Source organism: Oncorhynchus clarkii, chromosome 4 (genome assembly GCF_045791955.1).
Source record: "Oncorhynchus clarkii lewisi isolate Uvic-CL-2024 chromosome 4, UVic_Ocla_1.0, whole genome shotgun sequence".
Lineage (NCBI taxonomy): Eukaryota > Metazoa > Chordata > Actinopteri > Salmoniformes > Salmonidae > Oncorhynchus > Oncorhynchus clarkii.
Window position 1 is genome coordinate 80,745,353 of NC_092150.1, and position 27,799 is coordinate 80,773,151.

Genomic DNA, 27,799 nt, shown 5'->3' on the forward strand with positions numbered 1-27,799 from the left:
GCCGTTAGCTACAACAAACCAAACCAGGGCATTAGCTACAACAAACCAAACCAGGGCATTAGCTACAACAAACCAAACCAGGGCATTAGCTACAACAAACCAAACCAAGCAATTAGCTACAACAAACCAAGCCATTAGCTACAACAAACCAAACCAAGCCGTTAGCTACAACAAACCAAACCAAGATGGCTACAACAAACCAAACCAAGACATTAGCTACAACAAACCAAACAATTAGCTACAACAAATCAATTCATTATACAGAGACGGGACTGGGAATGTAAATGTAACGTTTGAGTGATTATCTGACTGTTTGATGTGGTGTATAGTGTAAAAAGTATATCCTTCTCCGAGGACAATATATCAAGGCCTCTTCTATTCTATTTTGTTCTACCATTATTACCGGAGTCATACATAGAGAGATGTAGAGATCTATGAGTCTGGTAGAGTCTAGAATGGAGGCTTTCTGACCTTGAGTGCCTCTCCCCAGGAGGGCTTGTGGCAGGGCCTCTCTGGGTCCATGGTGATGGTGTCCAGCCTCTTCTGGAAGAGCAGCAAACAGCAGTCCATGATCCTCATGATGAGGTGGGGAGGTTTGGCCAGCTTCCTCACCGTGGCTACGTCAGCCGCTTTAATGGTCTAAAGAGAATATATAACAGGGTTGAGATCATTGGGGAATGTAACAGAAAACATTTTGCAAAAGGAAAAAAGTGGCGGTAGTACCCTCCCTATTTCAGTCCTTTTTCTTCTGTTTTGTTACCTACTGAACATGACCCGAAATGACAAGAAACAATTTCAAATGGCCCAAAATATATATATTTTTTGTTTTTCAAATGGATCTTTTCATGTACAGTAAGACTCACATTCAGAGCGGCCTCTGCCTCCTCTAAAGCCGGTTTAGCTGCTTTCAGCTTGACCTCTGCAAAGGCTTTCTCCTTCTCAATGCCCTCCACAATCTTCAGGGCTCTGTCCTTTACAATTTGGACCTCAGCCTTTACGATGGTGGCTGCTTCAGCGCTTACTGTCACCTCTGCCAGCACCTGTACAGACAAGACAACAAATCAGCAGGCAAACTTTACATGCATGTATTCTGTGAATGGATGTGAAAGGGTGATTTCTACATAGAAATATAATGAAATTCTATTTTTATGGTTTATATTTTTATGGTTTATATTTTATTTCCCAGTTACCTTGTCTGCTTTGATGGAGGCCAGAGCCAGCTCTTTCTCCTTAACCACCAGGTCTTTGGACAGCTGAGCCACAGACTCGCTAGCCTCCAACAGTTTGGTCAGACCTGCAATACAAAGCATTTACACAACACTGCAATCTGACAAGAAATCCCAACATTTATTTTCTTTACAATATAATAAGCAGTTAGTTCGAAGTTCATTATTATGCCTTAGCTAGTAGCCACTCAATTGGATTTCCATACCAACATTCATGCGCTCAGCCAGTGTGTTGATAAAGTTGTAATTTTCACTGTATACCGTCTTGTATCCATTGATGAAAGACAGGTAGGATTTAGGGGTCACATGAGTTCTTCTTCGGAACCTGGGGTGGAAAAATTAAAACACACACATTGGTTATTACGACAGGCTTTGGGTATAAGAAATTGATGCCATTTATTTGACATAACCGCACTTTCTGACATGTACATTCTTGTCATTTATAAATATAAATGTGGATTTAAGACTAGATTTGTATTTGAGTTCCCAACTTCAGTCAACTACAATACCTGTCAAAGTAGCTCTCGCAGGTGACGGACACTTTGTCATGGTATATACCCATGGTCTGTACCACCGCGGCTTTGACCTCAGGGGAGCACACCATGTGGAAGTCAGAGAGGAAGTACTGGGACACGGCTACTAGAGCCTCGCTGGGCCAGGGAGTGAACCAGTCCATAGTACAGCCTGAGATTAGACCTGGGAACTTCAGGGAGCGCGAACGGAACTTCTCACCAACCTGTCAGGGGAAATAAAGGGATGGATGGATGAATATGAACAAATGACATTTCACTCTGCCCTTCAACGGCTGATGTCAGCAAACCTCTCTATGGAACTACTCTGGAAAATACTATAAATGGGACACTACATAACAAACTCCTGAATTCTTGAGTGACAATCATGGAGGTGATGTTTTTATGTTTCCGGTATTACTAAATCATACCGGAGAGAAGCAAAGAACCACGTGCAGGTTCTTCCTGGCTCGGGAGATAAAGTAGTCGTACAGGTTGTCGAAGGTGGGCGGGACGCGAGGCAACTCTTTCTTCATTACACCAATGAGGTTCTGAGTGATCTCGTCCAGCTCATCACGAGCAAACAGGTTGGACACCTGCACACAACAAGCATAATAATTAAGAATGACAAATTGGAAATGTTCTTTTACTAGAGTAGCATTAGAATAATGTTAGATAACATTAGAGTAACTTGATCACAGGGGAAAATAATAAAGGAAAATATTTTTTTTAAATATATGTATATATACAGTACCAGTCAAATGTTTGGACATCTACTCATTCTAAGGGTTTTTTCTTATTTTTACTATTTTCTATATTGTAGAATAATGGTGAAGACATCAACACAATCAAATAACAAATACTATTAAAGCTGATTAAAGCTGATCTACCCCCTAAGAAATTGCAAAAAAATAAATGGATCACCTCCCCAGATGAGAGCACGTTATTGAGGTACTCCAGGAAGGCCTCATCTTTGATCTCGTTGTCTGTGAAGATAAAGGTGATGCCTTTGCCGTCTGCCCCGGCTGTTCTGTAAAGGACCTTCAGGTCGTCCATCAGGTTGCTGATGTTGTACGTCCTAGTAGGAAACAGGGGCATTAGGGACCAATTCTCAGCTGGACTCCCATTATCTCCTTAGTATATGGAGCATCAATTAATTACCATTATACTTCAGACAGGAATATAAATACATGTTCAACACAGCCGGTTTTTAGACTGACTTGCCTAATTTAAATGCCTGTGCAACCAGAGGGAAAATAACCCTGGAGCACCTATACTCCACATATAGAGATGCATACAAAGCTCTCCCTCGCCCTCCATTTTGAAAATCTGACCATAATTCTATCCTCCTGTTACCTGCTTACAAGCAAAAAGTAAAGCAGGAAGCACCAGTGATTAGATCAATAAAAAAGTGGTCAGATGTAGCAGATGCTAAACCTCAGGACTGTTTTGCTAGCACAGACTGGAACATGTTCTGGGATTCCTCCGATGGCATTGAGGAGTACACCACATCTGTCATTGGCATCATCAATAAGTGCATCGATGACGTCGTCCCCACAGTGACCATACGTACATACCCCAACCAGAAACCATGGATTACAGACAGCATCCGCACTGAGCTAAAGGCTAGAGCTGCCGCTTTCAAGGAGCAGGACTCTAACCCGGAAGCTTATAAGAAATCCCACTATGCCCTCCGACGAACCATCAAACAGGCAAAGCGTCAATACAGGACTAAGATCGAGTCGTACTACACCAGCTCTGACGCTCGTCGGATGTGGCAGGGCCTGCAAACCATTACAGACTACAAAGGGAAGCACAGCCGAGAGCTGCCAAGTGACACGAGCCTACTGGACGAGCTAAACTACTTCTATGCTCGGTTCGAGGCAAATAACACTGAAACATACATGAGAGCACCAGCTGTACCGGAAGACTGTGTGATCACGCTCTCCGCAGCCGATGTGAGTAAGACCTTTAGACAGGTCCACATTTACAAGGCCGCAGGGCCAGACGGATTACCAGGACGTGTACTGCGAGCATGCGCTGACCAACTAGCAAGTGTCTTCACTGACATTTTCAACCTCTCCCTGTCCGAGTCTGTAATACACCTCCCTCTGCAACTGGATCCTGGACTTCCTGACAGGCTGCCCGCAGCTGGTAAGGGTAGGTAACAACACATCCGCCACGCTGATCCCCAACACAGGGGCCCCTCAGGGGTGCGTGCTCAGCCCCCTCCTGTACTCCCTGTTCACCCATGACTGCAGTGCCAGGCACGACTCCAACACCATCATTAGAGTTTCCGATGACACAACAGTGGTAGGCCTGATCACCAACAACAACGAGACAGCCTATAGGGAGGAGGTCAGGGACCTGGCCGTGTGGTGCCAGGACAACAACCTCTCCTCTCAACGTGATCAAGACAAAGCAGATGATTGTGGACTACAGGAAAAAGAGGACCGAGCACGCCCCCCTTCTCATCGTCGGGGTTGCAGTGGAGCAGGTTGAGAGCTTCAAGTTCCTTGGTGTCCACATCACCAACATGGTCCAAACACACCATGACAGTCGTGAAGCGGGCACGACAAAACGTATTCCCCTCAGGAGACTGAAATGATTTGGCATGGGTCCTCAGATCCTCAAAAGGTTCTACAGCTGCACCATCGAGAGAATGGCTGCCTAGTGTGGCAACTGCTTGGCCTCCGACCGCAAGGCTAGTGCGAATGGCCCAGTACATCACTTGGGCCAAGCTTCCTGCCATCCATGTTGTCATCTATGCATAGTCACTTTAATTAACTCTACCTACATGTACCTACTACCTCAACTAACCGGTGTCCCCGCACATTGACTCTGTACCAGCACCACCCTGTATATATATATATTTTTTTTACTGCTCCTCTTTAATTACATGTTGCTTTTATCTCTTATTCTTATCCATATATTTTTTAACTGCACTGTTAGGGGCTCGTAAGTAAGCATTTCACCTGTTGTACTCGGCGCATGTGACTAATGAAATTTGATTTGATTTGCATAACACTAATTGCTGCCCTTACTATGCTACTTTCATATTTTCCAAATCCTTTGCTCATATATAATTAGGAATTAGAATACAATTTATTTAACTAAAAATCCTGCTTTAGTAAAAACAGGAAAGGCATCACCTATGCCTCTAATGTCATTCATTCCAATTAGACTGGTTTGGATTTCCTTTACCACAATGATGGCAATTATCATCTTATTCTGGAACTTTGAGGTTTTATGACATTGCCCCTTTAGTAATTTAATAGGATCTCTATGATCCATCGTGACCTACTTTACCTAACATTTATTGACAATCAACCACATAACCCCTCGTACTTACCTGGTCAGGGTGATCTGGAATATACTGTATCCGGCTATAAAGGAAGCCAGTCGGGTGAGACTCTGTTTTCCTGATCCTCCCACTCCCACTAGCAAAGCGTTGCCACAGTCTGTCCGGATGATACGTGAAATCTGTGGGGGGATAGATAAAGATTCTCACTTTATCTAAAGATGTTGTTACAAACCCTTATTTTAATTCAACAAATGTTCGAAAAACAGATGACAGTGTAATATTGAGTGATTTTGAATAACATGGCAGCCAGGATGTTAGTTTAACCTTGATGAGATGAGTCATGGCATCTGTAAAGAACACAAGGTCCAGACTGGCCCCTCTAACATTCTCATTGTACTGGCTCTGATTGATAATCAGCTTCTCTCGCAGGAACTCAAAACTGGGCACCTAATGATGAAATATTACTTTGGTTAGATACACATTTTGCAAATGGATGAAATCTAAACCTTCAGGGATTGCTTCCAAAAACACAGATTATGCCTAGTACTGGACTGAAAAGTATGCAGGAAATACTGTATATTTTCAGTCCAGGATTTTGCATAATATGTGTCCAGGAAACCAGCCCTTATGTCTAGTTTGAACAACATAAGACTACAATGTGCCTTGGCTCTTTACCAGTTCGTAAACTTTGGGGGCGTCCAAACAGACGTCATCTGCCTCATCTCCCGTGGGCTCGAGAGCCTCTCTCAGGAAGTCCACAAAGTAGGGGTCAGGGTGGAGGTCAGGGACCAGGCTGGGGTCCACGTGTTCCTGGATCACCCTGGATATGGCCTTCTCAAACCACACCTTGTCCTCAAAGCAGACAAACCTGCAGCACAGGGACACAATGACCACCATTGGTTTCATTCTCATGGACGGTCAGTCATCCATCTATGAATTTGAGAATGGTTACGTCCAGGGGTGTAGTGCTGCCGCCCACCAATTCTCACAAAAGTGCTTGTTTACTAAAGTTAGATCTCGATTCATCACATAATGATGAATTAGTATTCTACATAACATAACCAAATATAATAGCATAGTATAGTGTTACAGTTAGACCAAAACACCACCTAATTTCTTATGAGATTTTGGGATGATTAGCTGAATGGTAAAGAAATGTTTATCATTCGGCCAAACTCAACAGCTCACCAATAAACACATATATAAAAACAGTATCTAAAGAAATCCACTCACACGCACTCCTAGAGTATATTATAAAGTATAAGCAGATCCTGTGCAAGTCAATGGAGAGTGAGGCCTGTTCTCCACTGACTTGCACAGGGCTCTACAGCGCAACAATTTCACTCGCATATGCGCCTAAACATTTTGTTGTGCGACCTGGAATTTTAATTTAGGATCACCTTGAAAAATGAAAGATTCTATCTTTATTACCTCAAGTATTTTTTTAACTGTGCTGCTTGTAAAAAAGGTCAGCGTGCAGCCCTGTTGGATTTGCTTATACTGTATAATATGCTCAAAGAGTTATCGTTGTTATATGTATATATATATACATATGTATATATATATATATATACAGTGGGGCAAAAAAGTATTTAGTCAGCCACCAATTGTGCAAGTTCTCCCACTTAAAAATATGAGAGGCCTGTAATTTTCATCATAGGTACACTTCAACTATGACAGACAAAATGAGAAAAAAAATCCAGAAAATCACATTGTAGGATTTTTTATGAATTTATTTGCAAATTATGGTGGAAAATATGTATTTGGTCACCTACAAAGAAGCAAGATTTCTGGCTCTCACAGACCTGTAACTTCTTCTTTAACAGGCTCCTCTGTCCTCCACTCGTTACCTGTATTAATGGCACCTGTTTGAACTTGTTATCAGTATAAAAGACACCTGTCCACAACCTCAAACAGTCACACTCCAAACTCCACTATGGCCAAGACCAAAGAGCTGTCAAAGGACACCAGAAACAAAATTGTAGACCTGCACCAGACTGGGAAGACTGAATCTGCAATAGGTAAGCAGCTTCAACTATGGGAGCAATTATTAGGAAATGGAAGACATACAAGACCACTGATAATCTCCCTCGATCTGGGCCTAGTGAATGACCTGCCGAGAGCTGGGACCAAAGTAACAAAGCCTACCATCAGTAACACACTACGCCGCCAGGGACTCAAATCCTGCAGTGCCAGACGTGTCCCCCTGCTTAAGCCAGTACATGTCCAGGCCCGTCTGAAGTTTGCTAGAGAGCATTTGGATGATCCAGAAGAAGATTGGGAGAATGTCATATGGTCAGATGAAACCAAAATATAACTTTTTGGTAAAAACTCAACTCGTCGTGTTTGGAGGACAAAGAATGCTGAGTTGCATACAAAGAACACCATACCTACTGTGAAGCATGGGGTGGAAACATTGGGGCTGTTTTTCTGAAAGGGACCAGGACGACTGATCCGTGTAAAGGAAAGGATGAATGGGGCCATGTATCGTGAGATTTTGAGTGAAAACCTCCTTCCATCAGCAAGGGCATTGAAGATGAAACGTGGCTGGGTCTTTCAGCATGACAATGATCCCAAACACACCGCCCGGGCAACGAAGGAGTGGCTTCGTAAGAAGCATTTCAAGGTTCTGGAGTGGCCTAGCCAGTCTCCAGATCTCAACCCCATAGAAAATCTTTGGAGGGAGTTGAAAGTCCGTGTTGCCCAGCAACAGCCCCAAAACATCACTGCTCTAGAGGAGATCTCCATGGAGGAATGGGCCAAAATACCAGCAACAGTGTGTGAAAACCTTGTGAAGATTTACAGAAAACGTTTGACCTCTGTCATTGCCAAGTATTGAGTATTGAGATAAACTTTTGTTATTGACCAAATACTTATTTTCCACCATAATTTGCAAATAAATAAAATAAAAATCCTACAATGTGATTTTCTGGATTTCTTTTTCTCATTTTGTCTGTCATAGTTAAAGTGTACCTATGATGAAAATTACAGGCCTCTCGCATCTTTTTTAAGTGGGAGAACTTGCACAATTGGTGGCTGACTAAATACTTTTTTGCCCCACTGTATATATATATATATATATATATATATATATATATATATATATATATATATATATATATATATATATATTGGAACAGACAATGACTAATATTTTTGAACATGTTTAAGATCTGAGAAAGAGAGAAAATGCTGTAAAATGACTCACTCTCGAGTCTCATTGAATGTGTCTAAACTGCATATACTCTCAGGGGTGTGTGTGTGAGAAAGAGAGAGTGTGTGTGGATTTCTTTAGATACTGTTTTTATATACAGAGCCGTGAAAAATATTTTCCCCCTTTCTGATTTTCTTTATTTGTGCATATTTTTGAAACTGAATGTTATCAGATGTTCAACTAAAATCTAATATTAGATAAAGTGACCGAATAACACAAAAATGTGATACTTATTTCATTTATTTATTATATAACGGGTGGGTCTAATGAAGAACATTTAGAACAGACGACTGGGTTGGGTACATAGATTTAAAACAAAAAGACTTAACGATTGGGTCACGTCTCTGGCAACTGAACCGAACGACCAGCCGGCTTGGGTAACAACCCCAGATTTGTGTTGGGACTATATCTCGTGGAAGGATGAAATAGTATGAATAAATTAATCAAAATAGCGTTTTTAATGAAAATATGTCAATCATTATTTGAATATTGTTGGTAACCTGGTTTCAACACCCATACCAATATATCCTCCAAACACCGGCTTCTCTGGAATTGTCACTTAAATAAACAAAGTTATGCAACACCCAATCCCCCTGTGTGAAAAGTATTTGCCCCCTTACACTCAATAATTGATTGTGCCACCTTTAGCTGCAATGGCTACAACCAAACCCTTTCTGTAGTTGTTGATCAGTCACTAACATCACTGTGGAGGAATTTTGGACCACACTAATCAATCCGGAGCAGCTTTAACTTAGCACATTAGTGGCTTTTCGAGCATGAACTGCAACATTTCAATCGGGTTTAGGTCTGGACTTTGACTAGGCCATACAATTTTTTTTAAATGTGTTGCTTTTCAGACATTCTGATCTTGACTTGCTTGACTTTATGGATGAGATGGGTCCCGTTATGTCGGGCGAAAACCAAACACTGCATTCCGCAGTAAGATCCTCATACCAATGGTCAAGCATGGTGGTGGTAATGTGATGGTTTGGGGATGCTTTGCTGCCTCAGGACCTGGACGACTTGCCATCATTGAAGGAACCATGAATTCTTCAGGAGAATGTCAGGCCATCCGTCTGTGAGCTGAAGCGCAGCTGGGTCATGCAGCAAGACAATGATCCAAAACACACAAGCAAGTCTACATCAGAATGGCAGAAAAACCACAAATGTAAAGTCCAAACCTACAGTTGAAGTCAGAAGTTTACATACACCTTAGCCAAATACATTTAAACTCAGTTTTTCCTGACATTTAATCATAGTAAAAATTGTCTTAGGTCAGTTAGGATCACCACTTTATTTTAAGAATGTGAAATGTCAGAATAATAGTAGAGAATGATTTATTTCAGTTTTTATTTCTTTCATCACATTCCCAGTGGGTCAGAAGTTTACATACACTCAATTAGTATTTGGTAGCATTGCATTAAAATGTTTAACTTGGGTCAAACGTTTCGGGTAGCCTTCTACAAGCTTCCCACAATAAGTTGGGTGAATTTTGGCCCATTCCTCCTGACAGGGCTGGTGTAACTGTCAGGTTTGTAGGCCTCCTTGCTCTCACACGCCTTTTCAGTTCTGCCCACACATTTTCTATAGGATTGAGGTAAGGGCTTTGTGATGGCCACTCCAATACCTTGACTTTGTTGTCCTTAAGCCATTTTGCTACAACTTTGAAAGTATGATTGGGGTTATTGTTCATTTGGAAGACCCATTTGCAACCAAGCTTTAACTTCCTGACTGATGTCTTAAGATGTTGCTTCAATATATCCACATAATTATCCTGCCTCATGATACCTTCTATTTTGTGAAGTGCACCAGTCCCTCCTGCAGCAAAGCACCCCCACAACATGATGCTGCCACCCCCCCGTGCCTCACGGTTGGGATGGTAATTCTTTGGCTTGCAAGCTTCCCCATTTTTCCTCAAACGTAACGATGGACATTACGGCCAAACAGTTATATTATTGTTTCATCAGACCAGAGGACATTTCTCCAAAAAGTACGATCTTTGTCCCCATGTGCAGTTGCAAACGTAGTCTGGCTTTTTTTTAATGGCGGTTTTGGAGCAGTGGCTTCTTCCTTGCTGAGTGGCCTTTCAGGTTATGTCGACACAGGACTAATTTTTACTGTGGATATAGATACTTTTGTACCTGTTTCCTCCAGCATCTTCACAAGGTGCTTTCTGTTGTTCTGGAATTGATTTGCACTTTTCGCACCAAAGTACATTCATCTCTAGGAGACAGAATGCGTCTCCTTCCTGAGCGGTATGATGGCTGTGCGGTCCCATGGTGTTTGTACTTGCGTACTATTGTTTGTACAGATGAACGTGGTACCTTCAGGCGTTTGGAAATTGCTCCCAAGGATGAACCAGACTTGTGGAGGTCTACAATTGTTTTTCTGAGGTCTTGGCAGATTTATTTTGATTTCCCCATGATGTCAAGCAAAGAGGCACTGAGTTTTAAGGTAGGCTTTGAAATACATCCACAGGTACACCTCCAATTGACTCAAATTATGTTAATTAGCCTAACAGAAGCTTCTAAAGCCATGACACCATTTTCTGGAATTTTCCAAGCTGTTTAAAGGCACCGTCAACTTAGTGTATGTAAACTTCTGACCGACAATTAATTATAAGTGAAATAATCTGTCTGTAAACAATTGTTGGAAAAATTACTTGTGTCATGCACAAAGTAGATGTCCTAACCGACTATACTAGTTTGTTAACAAGAAATGTGTGGACTGGTTGAAAAACTAGTTTTAATGACTCCAACCTAAGTGTATGTAAACTTCCAACTTCAACTGTAAACCTGATTGAGATGTTGTGGCAGGACCTGAAACAAGCAGTTAATGCTCGAAAACCCAAAAATGTCACTGAGTTAAAGCAGTCCTGCATGGAAGAGTGGGCCAAAATTCCTCAGAGAGACTGATCAACAACTACAGGAGGATTTGGTTGCTGTCATGACAGCTAAAGATGGCACAACCAGTGGCACCACATGTACGGCGTCATGTGGGCGCCTGACTTGCCTAGTTAAATAAAGGTTAAATAAAAAAACACTTTTCAAAAAGGGGCATTGGATGTTGCATAACTTTGTTCATTAAAACAATTTAATCCATCCACCTGACAGTTGTGGCATATCAAGAAGCTGATTTAACATCATGATCATAACACAGGTGCCCTTTGTGCTTGGGACAATAAAATAGCACTCTTAAATGTGCAGCTTTGTCACACAACAATGCCACAGATGTATCAAGTTTTGAGGAAGTGTGCAATTGGCATGCTGACTGCAGGAATGTCCACCAAAGCAGTTTCTAGAGAATTTAATGTTAATTTCTCTACCATAAGCCGCCTCCAACATCGTATTAGAGAATTTGGCATCCAACCGTCCTCACAACCGCAGACCACATGTATGGCGTTGTGTGGGCGAGCGGTTTGCTGATGTCAACGTTGTGAACATGGTGGCGGTGGGGTTATGGTATGGGCAGGCATAAGCTATGGACAACCAACACAATTGCAATTGCACAATTGCATCAATGGCAATTTGAATGCACTGAAATACCCTGACAAGATCCTGAAGCCCATTGTGAGGCCCATTTTTTTGTTGCTGTGACCAACAGATGCACATCTGTATTCCCAGTCATGTGAAATCCATAGATTAAGTTTATAGATACCATTTATTTTAATTGACTGATTTCCTCATATGAACTGTAACTCAATAAAATCGTAGAAATTGTTGCATGTTGTGTTTATACTTGTGTTGGTATAATATGTGTAAAACAATATGCACAAATACAGAAAATCAGAAAGAGGGCAAATACTTTTTCACAATACTGTATATAATGGTCCAGGCAATATATATACAAAACATTATTAAGATCTGATCATTTGAACATGTATTCACATTACTTGATTCATGAAATAACAGTAACCCCATGTGTCCAATGACTAAATATAGTACAATATCAAAAACTCACACTGTCAACTGACGCTTTTGCAGATTTGACACATTGCTTCAGATTTGTCCATCAGTAAGCTCAGAGAACAAGTATAACAGAGTATTTTTTTCCTTTATGGACATCAATGGGTTAAAAATAGAACAATTTCTTTAGACATTATGTGATGGTATAGGCAGACGTTGCATTTGGAGGGTGAATATAATGCATATGCTTTAATGATATTCAATAGGCTTGTTACGTTCCCCAGTTTCTGTGTGGTAGGTTGTGTATTTGAGTGTATTTCAGGAGATGGCTTCCTGAAATCCCACAGCAGCTGATTGGTCGACTCCACGGCTAATTGGAGCTGACCTCGCCCCCTCGTCAAGTTACAGCTCTATCCCATTAGACTCCGTCTCCAGTTATAAAAGCCAGTGTTCTGTTGTTCAAAAATGGAGATCATTGCAGAAAGAGATTGCTGGGAGATCATTGCTGGAGAGATTGATTGTGATATAGAGAATTCAATTGCTGAGAGCTGTGTTGGTTGTTTCTCAGAAAGCAATTTGGTATATACTATGTTAGTTGTTGCTGAGGGAGCTGATTGGTTGTCTGGTATGTGTCAATAGGACGCACTGTTTTGATTATTGAAATGGTTTGTTATCCTGTTTCATTTGTTCCCAGGGGGGGAAGGGGAAGGCACCTAGGGAGTGCTTAGGCAAGAGGCCCGCGGGCATACATATACCCGTAGTATATTCACTGTCTAGGCACACTAGGTAAGACCTGGGCAGATCACTCCCTGTATTTTGGTTAGAGCACCAGGTGGTGCCTTATTAGGTAAGTAGTGGTTAGGCAGTTAAGATAGGAGAGGGGACTTTGATATTTACTTTCTTTGCTTTGGTTCCGTCCAGACCCATTTCCCCATATTACCGTGTGAAGGAATAAATTCCTAGTAAACGTTAAAAATTCTGCCTTTTGTCATCCTTACTCGCACCTACAGTCGTCCATACCTCTTTCACTTCACGGAGAGTTGAGTTGTAGCAGGGTGTTTCGTTCCCTCTTCATTGAGGCGTGCGTAACAAGGCTACATCAATTTGTACAAACTCTGATTGAGAAATGATGCCGTAAATGTTTTTGGTGCTCCGGTAGCTAAAGAAATTGTACTACATCAATGTTTACGTAATTTCTCCAGACCCATCCCTCAGCGTTAGAGGAAACCAAGTGGCAGGGCTGCCACTGGGTTGAAAAATGTATTAAGGATTGTGACTTTATCACTGTGAATGCAAAGTGTTCTGTTCATTCCAGTACTGTACCTGTCTGCGATCACCCTGGTGCATTCACACTTGAACAGCGCCAGCAAGGTGGGGATATCGTCACATTCATCTGCCTTGATGATGAGCATGCCCTGCCAGATCCTTGACAAGTCTCTCAAGTTGAAGATGTAGTGGAACTTTGAGGGTGTGGGCAGCATTTTCACCTGAAAGGTCATAGTACAGGGATACATAAACATTTAGGAACTTCAGAGATGTGTTCATGCACTGACTGATCAAATACTAGTCTGGTCCCAGATCTGTTTGTGCTGTATAGAAAATTGACCCTTCGCTAAGCCCCGCCACAGAATTTTGGCCAACCAATTGCAGCACTCCATTGGATAGCAACTGTCGCTTACCATGCTCGAGACCAACCAGCCTTGGACAATCTCTAGATTCAAATGCATGGAAGCCAATAAGGGCAGTGACGACAACAGAGGGTTTATCAACAAAAAAAATGATTGTTTAAATGGCTAAATAATTGAACAGTGCACAAGGGCTAGAGTATGTATGTTAGCTAGCTAAGTTAACTATATTATTAATATAACTCATCTGCTGTCAACATCAGGATACATTTGAGAGCACTAATTAGCTCCAAAAGTGGTTAGTAACTTTGACTAAAAACGAAAAACATTTGTCATAAGAAACTAGCTCCCTGGTATACAGAAAATATCCGAGCTCTGAAGCAAGCTTCCAGAGAATTGGAACGGAAATGGCGCCACACCAAACTGGAAGTCTTCTGACTAGCTTGGAAAGACAGTATCGTACAGTATCAAAGAGCCCTCACCGCTGCTCGATCATCCTATTTTTCCAACTTAATTGAGGAAAATAAGAACAATCCAAAATGTATTTTTGATACTGTCGCAAAGCTAACTAAAAAGCAGCATTCCCCAAGAGAGGATGGCTTTCACTTCATGAACTTCTTTGAGGAAAAGATCATGATCATTAGAAAGCAAATTACGGACTCCTCTTTAAATCTGAGTATTCCTCCAAAGCTCAGTTGTCCTGAGTCTGCACAACTCTGCCAGGACCTAGGATCAATGGAGACACTCAAGTTTTTTAGTACTATATGTCTTGACACATTGATGAAAAATAATAATGGCCTCTTAACCTTCAAGCTGCTTACTGGACCTGTCACGACTTCCACCGAAGGTGGCTCCCCTGCCTGTTCGGGCAGCGCTCGGCAGTCGTCGTCGCCAGTCTACGAGCTTCCACCGATCCCCTTTTCCTTTTCCGTTTGTTATGTCTTATTGGTTGCACCAGTTTCTTATTTGAGTTTTGGTTCAGGACTATTTAAGCCTGTTAGGCCCGCCTGCTTTTGTGCAGGCTTGTTTTCTGTTAGTCTAGGTTGGTTGCATGTTGTGTTTCCTGTCTGTTTGTGCCCAGTTTTGGGTTGGACACTTTTGTCTTCGCCTGTTGTTTTTGGCGTTAATTGTGGACACCGCAATAAAGTTCGGTTTCCCCCATTTTCCTCTGCTCTCTGCGCTTGACTCTGCACCCACCACTCCTGGCTGTGTGACAGGACCCTATTCCAACTAAACTACTGAAAGAGCTGCTTCCTGTGCTTGGCCCTCCTATGTTGAACATAATAAACGGCTCTCTATCCACCGGATGTGTACCAAACTCACTAAAAGTGGCAGTAATAAAGCCTCTCTTGAAAAAGCCAAACCTTGATCCAGAAAATATAAAAAAACAATCAGCCTATATCAAATCTCCCATTCCTCTCAAAATGTTTTGAAAAAGCTGTTGCGCAGCAACTCACTGCCTTCCTGAAGACAAACAATGTATACGAAATGCTTCAGTCTGGATTTAGACCCCATCATAGCACTGAGACTGCACTTGTGAAGGTGGTAAATGACCTTTTAATGGCGTCAGACCGAGGCTCTGCATCTGTCCTGTTGCTCCTAGACCTTAGTGCTGCTTTTCATACCATCGATCACCACATTCTTTTGGAGAGATTGGAAAACCAAATTGGTCTACACGGACAAGTTCTGGCCTGGTTTAGATCTTATCTGTCGGAAATATATCAGTTTGTCTCTGTGGATGGTTTGTCCTCTGACAAATCAACTGTAAATGTCGGTGTTCCTCAAGGTTCCGTTTTAGGACCACTATTGTTTTCACTATATATTTTACCTCTTGGGGATGTCATTCGGAAACATAATGTTAACTTTCACTGCTATGTGGATGACACACAGCTGTACATTTTGATGAAACATGGTAAAGCCCCAAAATTGCCCTCTCTGGAAGCCTGTGTTTCAGACATAAGGAAGTGGATGGCTGCAAACGTTATACTTTTAAACTCGGCCAAAACAGAGATGCTTGTTCTAGGTCCCAAGAAACAAAGAGATCTTCTGTTGAATCTGACAATTAATCTTGATGGTTGTACAGTCGTCTCAAATAAAACTCTAAAGGACCTCGGCATTACTCTGGACCCTGATCTCTCTTTTGACGAACATATCAAGACTGTTTCAAGGACAGTTGAAACAAATGATGCAGAAAAATGTATCCATGCTTTTGTCACTTCTAGGTTAGACTACTGCAATGCTCTACTTTCCGGCTACCCGGATAAAACACTAAATAAACTTCAGTTAGTGCTAAATCATATTACTCCAGTGCTAGCCTCCCTACACTGGCTTCTTGTTAAGGCAAGGGCTGATTTCAAGGTTTTACTGCTAACCTACAAAGCATTACATGGGCTTGCGCCTACCTATCTTTCTGATTTGGTCCTGCCGTACATACTTACACGTACGCTACGGTCACAAGATGCAGGCCTCCTAATTGTCCTTAGAATTTCTAAGAAAACAGCTGGAGGCAGGGCTTTCTCCTATAGAGCTAAATTTTTATGGAATGGTCTGCCTACCCACGTGAGAGACGCAGACTCGGTCTCAACCTTTAAGTCTTTACTGAAGACTCATCTCTTCAGTGGGTCATATGATTGAGTGTAGTCTGGCCCAGGAGTGTGAAGGTGAACGGAAAGGCACTGGAGCAATGAACTACCGTTGTTGTCTCTGCCTGGGCGGTTCCCCTCTCTCCACTGGGATTCTCTGCCTCTAACCCTATTACAGGGGCTGAGTCACTGGCCTACTGGTGCTCTTCCATGCCGTCCCTAGGAGGGGTGCGCCACTTGAGTGGGTTGAGTCACTGACGTGGTCTTCCTGTCTGGGTTGGCGCCCCCCCTTGGGTTGTGCTGTGGCGGAGATCTTTGTGAGCTAAACTCAGCCTTGTCTCAGGATGGTCAGTTGGTGGTTGAAGATATCCCTCTAGTGGTGTGGGGGCTGTGCTTTGGCAAAGTGGATGGGGTTATATCCTGCCTGTTTGGCCCTATGTGTCGGGGGCTAGGTTTAGTCTGTTATATCTAGAGTATTTCTCCTGTCATATCCGGTGTCCTGTGTGAATTTAAGTATGCTCTCTCAAATTCTTTATTTCTTTCTCTCAGAGGACCTGAGCCCTAAGGACCATGCCTCAGGACTACCTGGCATGATGACTCCTTGCTGTCCCCAGTCCACCTGGCCGTGCTGACCTGTTGCACCCTCGACAACCACTGTGATTACTATTATTTGACCATGCTGGTCATTTATGAACATTTGAACATTTTGGCCATGTTCTGTTATAATCTCCACCCGGCACAGCCAGAAGAGGACTGGCCACCCCTCATAGCCTGGTTCCTCTTTAGGTTTCTTCCTAGGTTTTGGCCTTTCTAGTGAGTTTTTCATAGCCACCGTGCTTCTACACCTGCATTACTTGCTGTTTGGGGTTTTAGGCTGGGTTTCTGTACAGCACTTTGAGATATCAGCTGATGTAAGAAGGGCTATATAAATACATTTAATTTGATTTGACTGCATTCTGATAGTGCATAGTCAGAGCCATCTTGTGGCTAGCCACACTACAAACGTAATTTTACCAGGTTCCCGTGAAGCAATTGTAATGATATTCCACCACCACATACCTGAGCAAGTGTAGTCTGTGTTTAAATTCATTGTCTATTAAAAACACATTCTGAGATCATTTTGAGGGGTTTTCTCCAGTGGTTTGAGTGGGGAATTTTGTCCGAGGTTGCAACGGTAACCAAGGAGGCGGGGCTTAGCGAAGGGTCAATTACTATGGTTGTTAGTATGCCAAACATCACAAATAGATCTGGGACCAGGTTAAATATATTCAGTAAAGCATTAATTATGATATTGGGACAGTGCTTACCTTGGTCCACTGCCACAGGATCCTACCAGCGGAGACCAGATATTTCACTGTCTCAGAAATCTCCGACTTGAACTCCCTGCATTCGTGGAAGTATCCACAGCCCATGATACCTGTGGGAATAGAGACACATAAAGTACTCTTTTGTGCGTGTGTGTGTTGATGGGTTCGGATTTCTAAACTTTAAATATTGTTAGTCATCAGTTATACTTGAGACATGAGGGGTGCCATAGTCTAGGGTCTACACCAGAAGTTAATGGTTATCTGTAGGAGGAATGGATATTGTGGATGTAATTAAGCTTGGAATGTACTGAGTGAAAGAAAGATAATCACATGTGGCATGCACTGATAAGGATTGAGAGATGTGGATTAGTGAGGAAGGGGGTCGAAGGAGAAGGAACAGTTTGTGGCCCGTATCACTTAACTTCCTGCCTAGTAATAAAGATGTAATGTTTAGAGAGGAGGAGACTCCACCCAAATTGGGGTATATATATATATATATATTACCACTGGTGGAAATATGTATTTGCCTTATGCAGCTGTATGACCCAATGGGGCAATAAACTTGGTTTGAGCTTTATTATGCGCCTGTGAAATTTTATAAGGTTGATTTAGAACCTAACAGTGTGATATTGCATCATTTGATTGCTGCATCACAGCCAGTCGGTTATTAATTCAGAGGTGAGTAGCTTACCAAAGATCTTGTCAATGGAGGTGTTGGATGGCAGGGTACAGTTGAACACGGTAAACTGTCTCTTCAGTCTCTGGGGGATGTCATTCCTGCCTCCCCCAGGGTGAATCATAGCAGCCAGCATCTGCATGTCCACAATGGTGGTGAAGTCTCCTGGTTTGTCCAGACTGTACATGCCAGTCATCTCCATCATCTGACGGACTATCTCGTTGGTGATCTGTGTGCAAAATAAACAAACACAAACAAGGGAATCAGTTATTCTGCAAACCATTGTAAATGCCCGCAATTTATTTTGTGTGCAACCAAATCATGGGCCAGTCCCTTTAACTGAAAAGTTAGTGGCATCAGTACCACCAGGGGAAAAAGTTAGTCCAGAGCCCTGCTTCAGTGATGGCATTATGGCAACAACAAAAAAAGTACCCAATTGTCATACTTGAATAAAAGTATAGATACCTTAACAGAAAGTTACTCAAGTAAAAGTGAAAGTCAGCCAGTAAAATACTACTGAGTAAAAGTCTAACAGTATTTGGTTTTAAATATACTTAAGTATCAAAAGTAAATGTAATTGAAAAAATATACTTACGTATCAAAAGTAAAAGTATAAATCATATTAAATTCCTTATATTAAGCAAAGCAGACAAGACCATTTCCTTGTTTTTAAAATGTATGGATTGCCAGAGGTTCACTCCAACACTCCGACATTATTTACAAAAGATGCATTTGTGTTTAGTGAGTCTGCCAGACCAGAGGCAGTAGGGATGAACAAGTGTTCTCTTGATAAGTGTGTGAATTTAACCATTTTCCTGTCCTGCTAAGCATTCAAAATGTAACGAGTACTTTTGGTTGAAAAATGTATGGAGTAAAAAGTACAATATTTTCTTTAGGAATGTAGTGGAGTAAAAGTAAAAGTTGTAAAGAATATAAATAGTAAAGTACATTTACCCCCAAAAACTAGTTAAGTAGTACTTAAAAGTATTTTTAATTAAGTACTTTACACCACTGCTATATGGATGGGTTGAATTGAAATGCTATGACTACAGTACCTGGTCGCCCCACTCATTGACAATGGGCATGTTGATGTCATCCACAAAGATGGTCATTCTGCGTCCTCCAGGAGGTCCGTAGGTGCTACCCATTCGCTTCTCAATGTAGCTCTCCACTGTGCGCTATGATACAACACTTCTATTACTACTCAACAGAAACACAATAAAGTGATTCCTCACGAAACCAGGACAAAAAAGACCATGATTTGGGGTATTTTCATGAAATTTTATCCATACAATGGTCCTTTGGAAGAAGGATTGTTATATATTTGGCATTGTATCCAAAAGCATAATTGAGAAATAATTTATCAAAGTTGGCATATTTCTAACATTTTGGCCTTACTCAGGCCTCCTTTAATTTAAGACTACATTGTTTCATCTGTATGTGCTACAGAACAAAAATTGGTGTCATATGAAGCTTTTCCGCTTGCTCTGTAATGAGTAGTATTTTTTGTTTTCATATATTGTTGAACATAATATGCTCTACACAGACATATAAAAGTTCATTTTAGAGTTATGATCCAATTTGTGAGCATTACCAAGAGTGAATGTGAAAATGTATTCAAAATGGTCACCCTCTGCTGGTAATTTGCAGGATGTGCAATGATATACAGTGGGGCAAAAAAGTATTTAGTCATTCACCAATTGTGCAAGTTCTCCCACTTAAAAAGATGAGAGAGGCCTGTAATTGTCATCATAGGTACACTTCAACTATGACAGACAAAATGAGAAAAAAAAATCCAGAAAATCACATTGTAGGATTTTAAAGAATTTATTTGCAAATTATGGTGGAAAATAAGTATTTGGTCAATTACAAAAATGTATCTCAATACTTTGTTATATACCCTTTGTTGGCAATGACAGAGGTCAAACGTCTTCAATGCCCTTGCTGATGGAAGGAGGTTTTCACTCAAATTCTCATGATACATGGCCCCATTCATTCTTTCCTTTCCTTTTCCTTCACTTTGCAGAAAAACAGCCCCAAAGCATGATGTTTCCACCCCCATGCTTCACAGTAGGTATGGTGTTCTTTGGATGCAACACATCATTCTTGGTCCTCCAAACACGACGAGTGGAGTTTTTACCAAAAAGTTATATTTTGGTGTCATCTGACCATATGACATTCTCCCAATCTCCTTCTGGATCATCCAAATGCTCTCTAGCAAACTTCAGACTTCAGTCTTCCCAGCCTGGTGCAGGTCTACAATTTTGTTTCTGGTGTCGTTTGACAGCTCTTTGGTCTTGGCCATAGTCGAGTTTGGAGTGTGACTGTTTGAGGTTGTGGACAGGTGTATTTTATACTGATAACAGTACAAACAGGTGCCATTAATACAGGTAATGAGTGGAGGACAGAGGAGCCTCTTAAAGAAGAAGTTACAGGTCTGTGAGAGCCAGAAATCTTGCTTCTTTGTAGGTGACCAAATACATATTTTCCACCATAATTTGCAAATAAATTCATAAAAAATCCTACAATGTGATTTTCTGGATTTTTTTTCTCATTTTGTCTGTCATAGTTGAAGTGTACCTATGATGAAAATTACAGGCCTCTCTCATCTTTTTAAGTGGGAGAACTTGCACAATTGGTGACTGACTAAATACTTTTTTGCCCCACTGTATTTATATATAAAAAAAAAGCCAAATCAAATAGTTTTTTCTATATTCATGTTTATATTTTCCAATATTCATAAATTAATGTAAAAATATATATACAGTGCCTTGCGAAAGTATTCGGCCCCCTTGAACTTTGCGACCTTTTGCCACATTTCAGGCTTCAAACATAAAGATATAAAACTGTATTTTTTTGTGAAGAATCAACAACAAGTGGGACACAATCATGAAGTGGAACGACATTTATTGGATATTTCAAACTTTTTTAACAAATCAAAAACTGAAAAATTGGGCGTGCAAAATTATTCAGCCCCCTTAAGTTAATACTTTGTAGCGCCACCTCTTGCTGCGATTACAGCTGTAAGTCGCTTGGGGTATGTCTCTATCAGTTTTGCACATCGAGAGACTGACATTTTTTCCCATTCCTCCTTGCAAAACAGCTCGGGCTCAGTGAGGTTGGATGGAGAGCATTTGTGAACAGCAGTTTTCAGTTCTTTCCACAGATTCTCGATTGGATTCAGGTCTGGACTTTGACTTGGCCATTCTAACACCTGGATATGTTTATTTTTGAACCATTCCATTGTAGATTTTGCTTTATGTTTTGGATCATTGTCTTGTTGGAAGACAAATCTCCATCCCAGTCTCAGGTCTTTTGCAGACTCCATCAGGTTTTCTTCCAGAATGGTCCTGTATTTGGCTCCATCCATCTTCCCATCAATTTTAACCATCTTCCCTGTCCCTGCTGAAGAAAAGCAGGCCCAAACCATGATGCTGCCACCACCATGTTTGACAGTGGGGATGTTGTGTTGCTTTTACGCCAAACATAACGTTTTGCATTGTTGACAAAAAGTTCAATTTTGGTTTCATCTGACCAGAGCACCTTCTTCCACATGTTTGGTGTGTCTCCCAGGTGGCTTGTGGCAAACTTTAAACAACACTTTTTATGGATATCTTTAAGAAATGGCTTTCTTCTTGCCACTCTTCCATAAAGGCCAGATTTGTGCAATATACGACTGATTGTTGTCCTATGGACAGAGTCTCCCACCTCAGCTGTAGATCTCTGCAGTTCATCCAGAGTGATCATGGGCCTCTTGGCTGCATCTCTGATCAGTCTTCTCCTTGTATGAGCTGAATGTTTAGAGGGACGGCCAGGTCTTGGTAGATTTGCAGTGGTCTGATACTCCTTCCATTTCAATATTATCGCTTGCACAGTGCTCCTTGGGATGTTTAAAGCTTGGGAAATCTTTTTGTATCCAAATCCGGCTTTAAACTTCTTCACAACAGTATCTCGGACCTGCCTGGTGTGTTCCTTGTTCTTCATGATGCTCTCTGCGCTTTTAACGGACCTCTGAGACTATCACAGTGCAGGTGCATTTATACGGAGACTTGATTACACACAGGTGGATTGTATTTATCATCATTAGTCATTTAGGTCAACATTGGCTCATTCAGAGATCCTCACTGAACTTCTGGAGAGAGTTTGCTGCACTGAAAGTAAAGGGGCTGAATAATTTTGCACGCCCAATTTTTTAGTTTTTGATTTGTTAAAAAAGTTTGAAATATCCAATAAATGTCGTTCCACTTCATGATTGTGTCCCACTTGTTGTTGATTCTTCACAAAAAAATACAGTTTTATATCTTTATGTTTGAAGCCTGAAATGTGGCAAAAGGTCGCAAAGTTCAAGGGGGCCGAATACTTTCGCAAGGCACTGTATATCAAGTCCAAATACTCATATTACAGAACGCGCGGTAGAGCTTCATATGACACCAAACATTAAGGAGTCCTAAATAAGGCCTGGGTAAGGCCAAAATGTCATAAATATGCATTTAAATTCTGCTTTTATTATGCTTTTAGATACAAATGTAAAATATATGTAAACAATCCTTCCTCCAAATTAGTTGAGCAATAGCACTGAATCATCTTCTCTATGTAATGTAGGCTATGTAATACTGTACTATATGGTGTAATGTATACTGGGTAATGTATATAATGTATACATATCTCACTTGAAACATTGTAGGCTCAGTAGCAGAAGAAAAGTTCAGTGATTTGGACAGGTCTGTCTCAGGGTCGTACTTGTTGGTGTAGCCTTTAATCATCACTGTCTTGGCAGTTCCTTGTTCACCGATAAGCAACACAGCCTGTCAAAAGTGAGAAAAAAAAATTACGTTGATTACACCAACATGTTGTCATGACGTTGCCCTCTTTGGGTACAGCAAGCCCCATCCCCCTCACCCTGTCTCCTACACCCAGGCTGCTGTGGTCAGAGAGAGGTCGTAAATTATCTCCTCATGGCCACAGTATAGAGACAGAGTGAATTTTCATAGAGAACAAAGGAATTTCTTCCACCTCACAGAACTTGAGGTCCGAACAACATTTGTGTTCTGGAGAATGTATAAAAGATCGGTGAAGAATCCAGCTACTAACTGGTCCGTTTGGTACAATTTTGTGAAACTCATGGGAGACAATACGGCCACATTACCATAAAGCTGTTTATATAATAGCCTCAGATATGAAGCTTACATCTAATTGTTATATAAGATTAATGAGTGTGGATGATATTGTTTGTGAAATTGTGTGATGTGATTTTGAAAAAAGTCTCACTAAGTCCTTGGCACGCCCCCAGGGGCATAGACAGGACCGGGCGTCATGAGACGGCCCTTTTCGATGTTCCGAATAAAACCCTACCTGTATTTTCTATCACCATACCATGTTGCTCTCAATTACGAGCGGACAAAGGTTGCAGACCAGCTTACCTTGATAACGAGAGGGCCAAGGTTTGAGACTAGACTGCTGAATATTTTAACCATCCCACGTGGTTAAACTCTTAGACTATCGATACCGACAGAATAAGAACAAGTCTTTAATATTAGTTACTAGTCTGCAGCTAGGAATTCGGTATCATTGAACGCGAAGACCGACAACCGCCGAAACATCTATCCATAACGACATGAATGAATGTCACTCTGAACTATCCATTCTAACCACGACGGAGAGGGTGGACAAACTCTCCAACAGAAACAAACTTTTCAACAGAGACCCGGACGACACACTGAGCGTAAATGTATATATTGATTGCAATTGTTCCCGAATGAGTGAGCGTTCATGTGCAAAGGATTAGCATTTCAATTGTTATAATTATGAACTGTGTGTTGTCTTATCTCAGTCCACCCCCACTTCCCTTTTGTACACGAAGCCGCGATGCCGGTTTATCCCACTAGGGAAACTCCGTTATCATTTCTTTGTAACTATCTACTGTTTGTTTATGCATTTCTGTGAATTGCTTAGTTAGTAAATAAATCATTTTAAGACAATTGATGTATGGATGACTCATAGTGAAGACTGGGTTCGTGCAGATAACCAACAATTTACGACGTTTGAAATGAGACTAACGTGAGGTAAAATAAAGAATAATTCATTAATCAGAAGACTATTGATCAGATATGAAAATATCTGAAAAGTTATATTAGAAAAAGTATAACTTTGTAATCTGAATATTTTCCTTGGTGCCCCGACTTCCTAGTTAATTACAGTTACATGATTAATCAGTTTAATCGCGTAATAATAATTACAGAGAGTCATTTGATAAAGATGAATCTTCAGTTTAATGATGCCAAAGGCACGACAATGTTTTCAAGACGACTTAACCCAATTGACCCAATGTGTCTGTGTGTGTGTGTACAGTACCTTGCGCTGTTTTGCAATAGTCTCCAAAAGGTAACTGGTTCTGGTGTTGTCCACATTGGGAACCAGGATGGCGGCGTAATCTGGCACGTAGTCAGTGGGATAGATATACTCCACCACATAGTTATTCCAATGGTCCCAGTCACCTGAAACAGAAACGCCTGCATCATATACAGAGCCCTGTTCACATGCAGTACGGTACTACTGTGCAGCAACCAAGGCACATAGGTATCCAGGAAAAACAGCCCCAGTGGGCATGGGCCAAAACAGTGCAATGATGTCATTATGACTCTTTTTTTGACGTCGTGGTCAGGTTGTAAAAGGAATTTTGTCAATATATTTGTATGATTTCTGACCTTTTGGGCTATGTATAAACGTACCGTTCTGGTTGACCATATATTCGAAGATGGTCTCTCCGGGCTGTGTTTTGGGAATGTCCACCTTGCTCTCGTGGGCCCTGATGAAGGCCTCCAGCTTTTCCCTGTCCTCCAGCTCCAGCAGGGCTCCCACGCTCCACATCAGGCAAAAGACAAAGAGGCGCTCCAGCTGCATGCTGCTGACCAGGCCCCCCGCCTCCTTGGTGGGGATCAGGCCCTCCAGCAGGTTCACTGACTGAACACATATAGTCACAGACATGGGGTCAGTTATCATATGTAATAATATGTATATAAAAAAGGGAAAATGCAAAATTCTTTATCTCAAGAGTCTCTTGAATAGCACTTAGAATGCATGCCCAATACAAGGCTTCTTTCTAAGTGATATGCTAGTGTCGATATTGGAACAAAGTGATGGTTAAATTAAGGTTACAAAATACTGAAGGCATTTAATTCATACCTGCATGATATAATTGCACTCTAAAAGCTCCATTTTGGGCTTGAGGCTTTGCTTCAAGTACACGTAGGCATCCTCAAAGACTTTGTCGTATAGACTCATGATATTGTCGGCCTCAACTGCACTGCGTTTGTAAGCCCATCCCTACAGCATACAGAACATTATACTTAGTCATAACTAGGTCATCATGAGGATTAAGCACATTAGGGGAATCTGAAGCTTTTCTTTACTGCGGTAATGTAAAGTTACCCCACCCTGACACTCTGTCTATAACACAAAGCATATTGCCATTTGGCACATATCTGATATTGAACACAATGGCCAATTAGATAGATTTGTTCACAATTTCACTGGATTATTGAAGAAAGTCTTACACTATCCACACAGAGTATATTAATATGGAACACTTTGACCGTAACATGGATGGTTTGTGTTATTGCATAAGCCCTATACCTGCAGTATAGGCCTCCAGCTGAGAGCCGAGGAGCTCATAAAGACCATGCCCACGCGGGATACGGTGGCTGGGGAGGCGTTGTCCATGTTGTGCACCTCAAACACCAGCTTACAGGCCGGGGACATGACGATCCTATCACCGTTGGCCAGGGTCAGGGTCTTGTTGTCATCCAGAACAGAGTTGAGGTTCTCAATCCAGATGGCATCCACAGGGCCGTCCAGGACTATCCAGATGTTCTCTCCTACAACAAAAAGGGGTGTTTCCCAAAAACATAATATTTAACATGGTACTTAGTTTGTTCACCCACAGAAGATTGACTAGCCAACATAAATGTTTCTAATTGTTACTCTCTTGGAAGCTCTGTGGCTGGGTCGTCGAGAGAAAACCCTTATTCAGAGGTTGGACCATTTGAACACTGCTTCATCTAACAATGTTCTCACAGATGGTAAAACCATATCAATATTGTATCCCAAGGTGCATTCAGAGTCAGACAGTTGTACCCTTCTTGGTTTTTAAAGTCTTCCTCCACAGCGTGGAGAAGATGCCGTCAGTCCAGTCGTTAGTGGCGGCGTCCAAACGCCCAAACATCTGGGGGGCCGTGATGGCCTTGGGGTTCATCCTCATCTCCCTGTGGGGCGTTCCGCACTCGCTCAAGGCCCGCATCAGGATGTTGATGACTGCGGTCTTCCCGGCCCCACTGGGGCCGAGTGTCATCAGGCCGTGACGCACACGCGACGATTCGTAAAGCTGACACACACAACAGCACATTTTTATTTCAGCCTCTCTGGAGGGTAACTTTATTACTGTATTTATTTTTTTTATCAATCATTTAAACATACATTCACATTGTGTATATACTGTATATCTTTGGTTACACACCAGTGCATTCAGCACTTGTGACTAAACACAGAAGTAAAAGTGTCACCTGAACAAGTTTGAGGTTCCACGAAGGGTGGTTGACAAGGCCTGCCAGCTCCACCTGGTTGGCCACAGCAACCTGCAGCTCAGCGTAGGTGCTCCCGTCCAGCTGGATCCCCGGGAACAGATCACTGATCAGACTGAGGAAGAGAGGCTCGTCCTCATCCACCTGGCAGGGAGAAGCACCAAAGAGACAAAATATGTTAGCATACTAATGAGGATCAATCATTTTGTTGATGATGTTTCTTTTCATACCAGTTTGGAGAGGTTCATGTCACGCAGAACTCTCATCACAATGCTGGACTCGGTGTCTTGAGGTCGGGCTCTCTTATTGGCCCCCAGGGTTCTCAACACAGACAGGATGTTCCTCAGACCAAAGTCATAGTGGACCTGATAGGATGGATTGACTGTCAGTCTCAGTGTAGCAGTTAATTTATTCTTGTTCTTTCAAAGGCCAGTACAGACAGGAATGACTGCCTCTGCATTCACCTGCTTTGTCAGTTGCTCCTCGCACAGTTTGTAGAGCACAAAGAACTTCTGTGCCAAGACAACGTTTTCAATGAAACCGCAGCTGGCCAATTTCACCCTCATGATGATCTGGAAAACAATGAGGAACACATTGTTGACCGACAGCTAAGACACTGTAGGTTGCAATCCCATATGGTTAAAGGAACTCTTTGCCCAGTATGGTAGTTGACTGGAGGGAAGGGAACTCAACCCACCTGTCTGTCCGGCACCATCATGGACACAGTCCTGAACTGAACTTTCAGGTTCTCTGGCAACTCCTGACGCCCAGCATAACCAGGGTTCTATGAAATAACAAGAAAACATGTTGGTATTCAAAAGCTTTATACATGCTGCTTGTCAAAGTGATTGTACTCAGTGACTAATGGCAAAGCT

At 41.8% G+C, this 27,799-nt stretch overlaps 1 protein-coding gene across 1 annotated transcript in view; it reads right to left on the reverse strand.

The window, feature by feature from the left end:
- The window catches only part of LOC139408065 (dynein axonemal heavy chain 8-like), a 58,143-nt gene that overhangs the window by 11,355 nt on the left and 18,989 nt on the right, over positions 1–27,799 (reverse strand). Inside the window, exons 45-67 of the mRNA XM_071151882.1 lie at positions 27,622–27,708; positions 27,389–27,496; positions 27,155–27,289; positions 26,907–27,068; positions 26,482–26,728; positions 25,981–26,222; positions 25,077–25,308; positions 24,700–24,842; positions 23,019–23,153; positions 19,404–19,526; positions 18,364–18,577; positions 17,673–17,782; positions 13,482–13,645; positions 5,715–5,907; positions 5,364–5,486; positions 5,088–5,218; positions 2,660–2,813; positions 2,167–2,331; positions 1,736–1,962; positions 1,433–1,551; positions 1,191–1,294; positions 864–1,040; positions 472–639 (exon numbers count right to left, since the gene is read on the reverse strand). Coding sequence (XP_071007983.1) covers positions 472–639; positions 864–1,040; positions 1,191–1,294; positions 1,433–1,551; positions 1,736–1,962; positions 2,167–2,331; positions 2,660–2,813; positions 5,088–5,218; positions 5,364–5,486; positions 5,715–5,907; positions 13,482–13,645; positions 17,673–17,782; positions 18,364–18,577; positions 19,404–19,526; positions 23,019–23,153; positions 24,700–24,842; positions 25,077–25,308; positions 25,981–26,222; positions 26,482–26,728; positions 26,907–27,068; positions 27,155–27,289; positions 27,389–27,496; positions 27,622–27,708 — 3,663 coding nt within the window. The remainder of the gene's footprint in view (positions 1–471; positions 640–863; positions 1,041–1,190; positions 1,295–1,432; positions 1,552–1,735; positions 1,963–2,166; positions 2,332–2,659; positions 2,814–5,087; positions 5,219–5,363; positions 5,487–5,714; positions 5,908–13,481; positions 13,646–17,672; positions 17,783–18,363; positions 18,578–19,403; positions 19,527–23,018; positions 23,154–24,699; positions 24,843–25,076; positions 25,309–25,980; positions 26,223–26,481; positions 26,729–26,906; positions 27,069–27,154; positions 27,290–27,388; positions 27,497–27,621; positions 27,709–27,799) is intronic.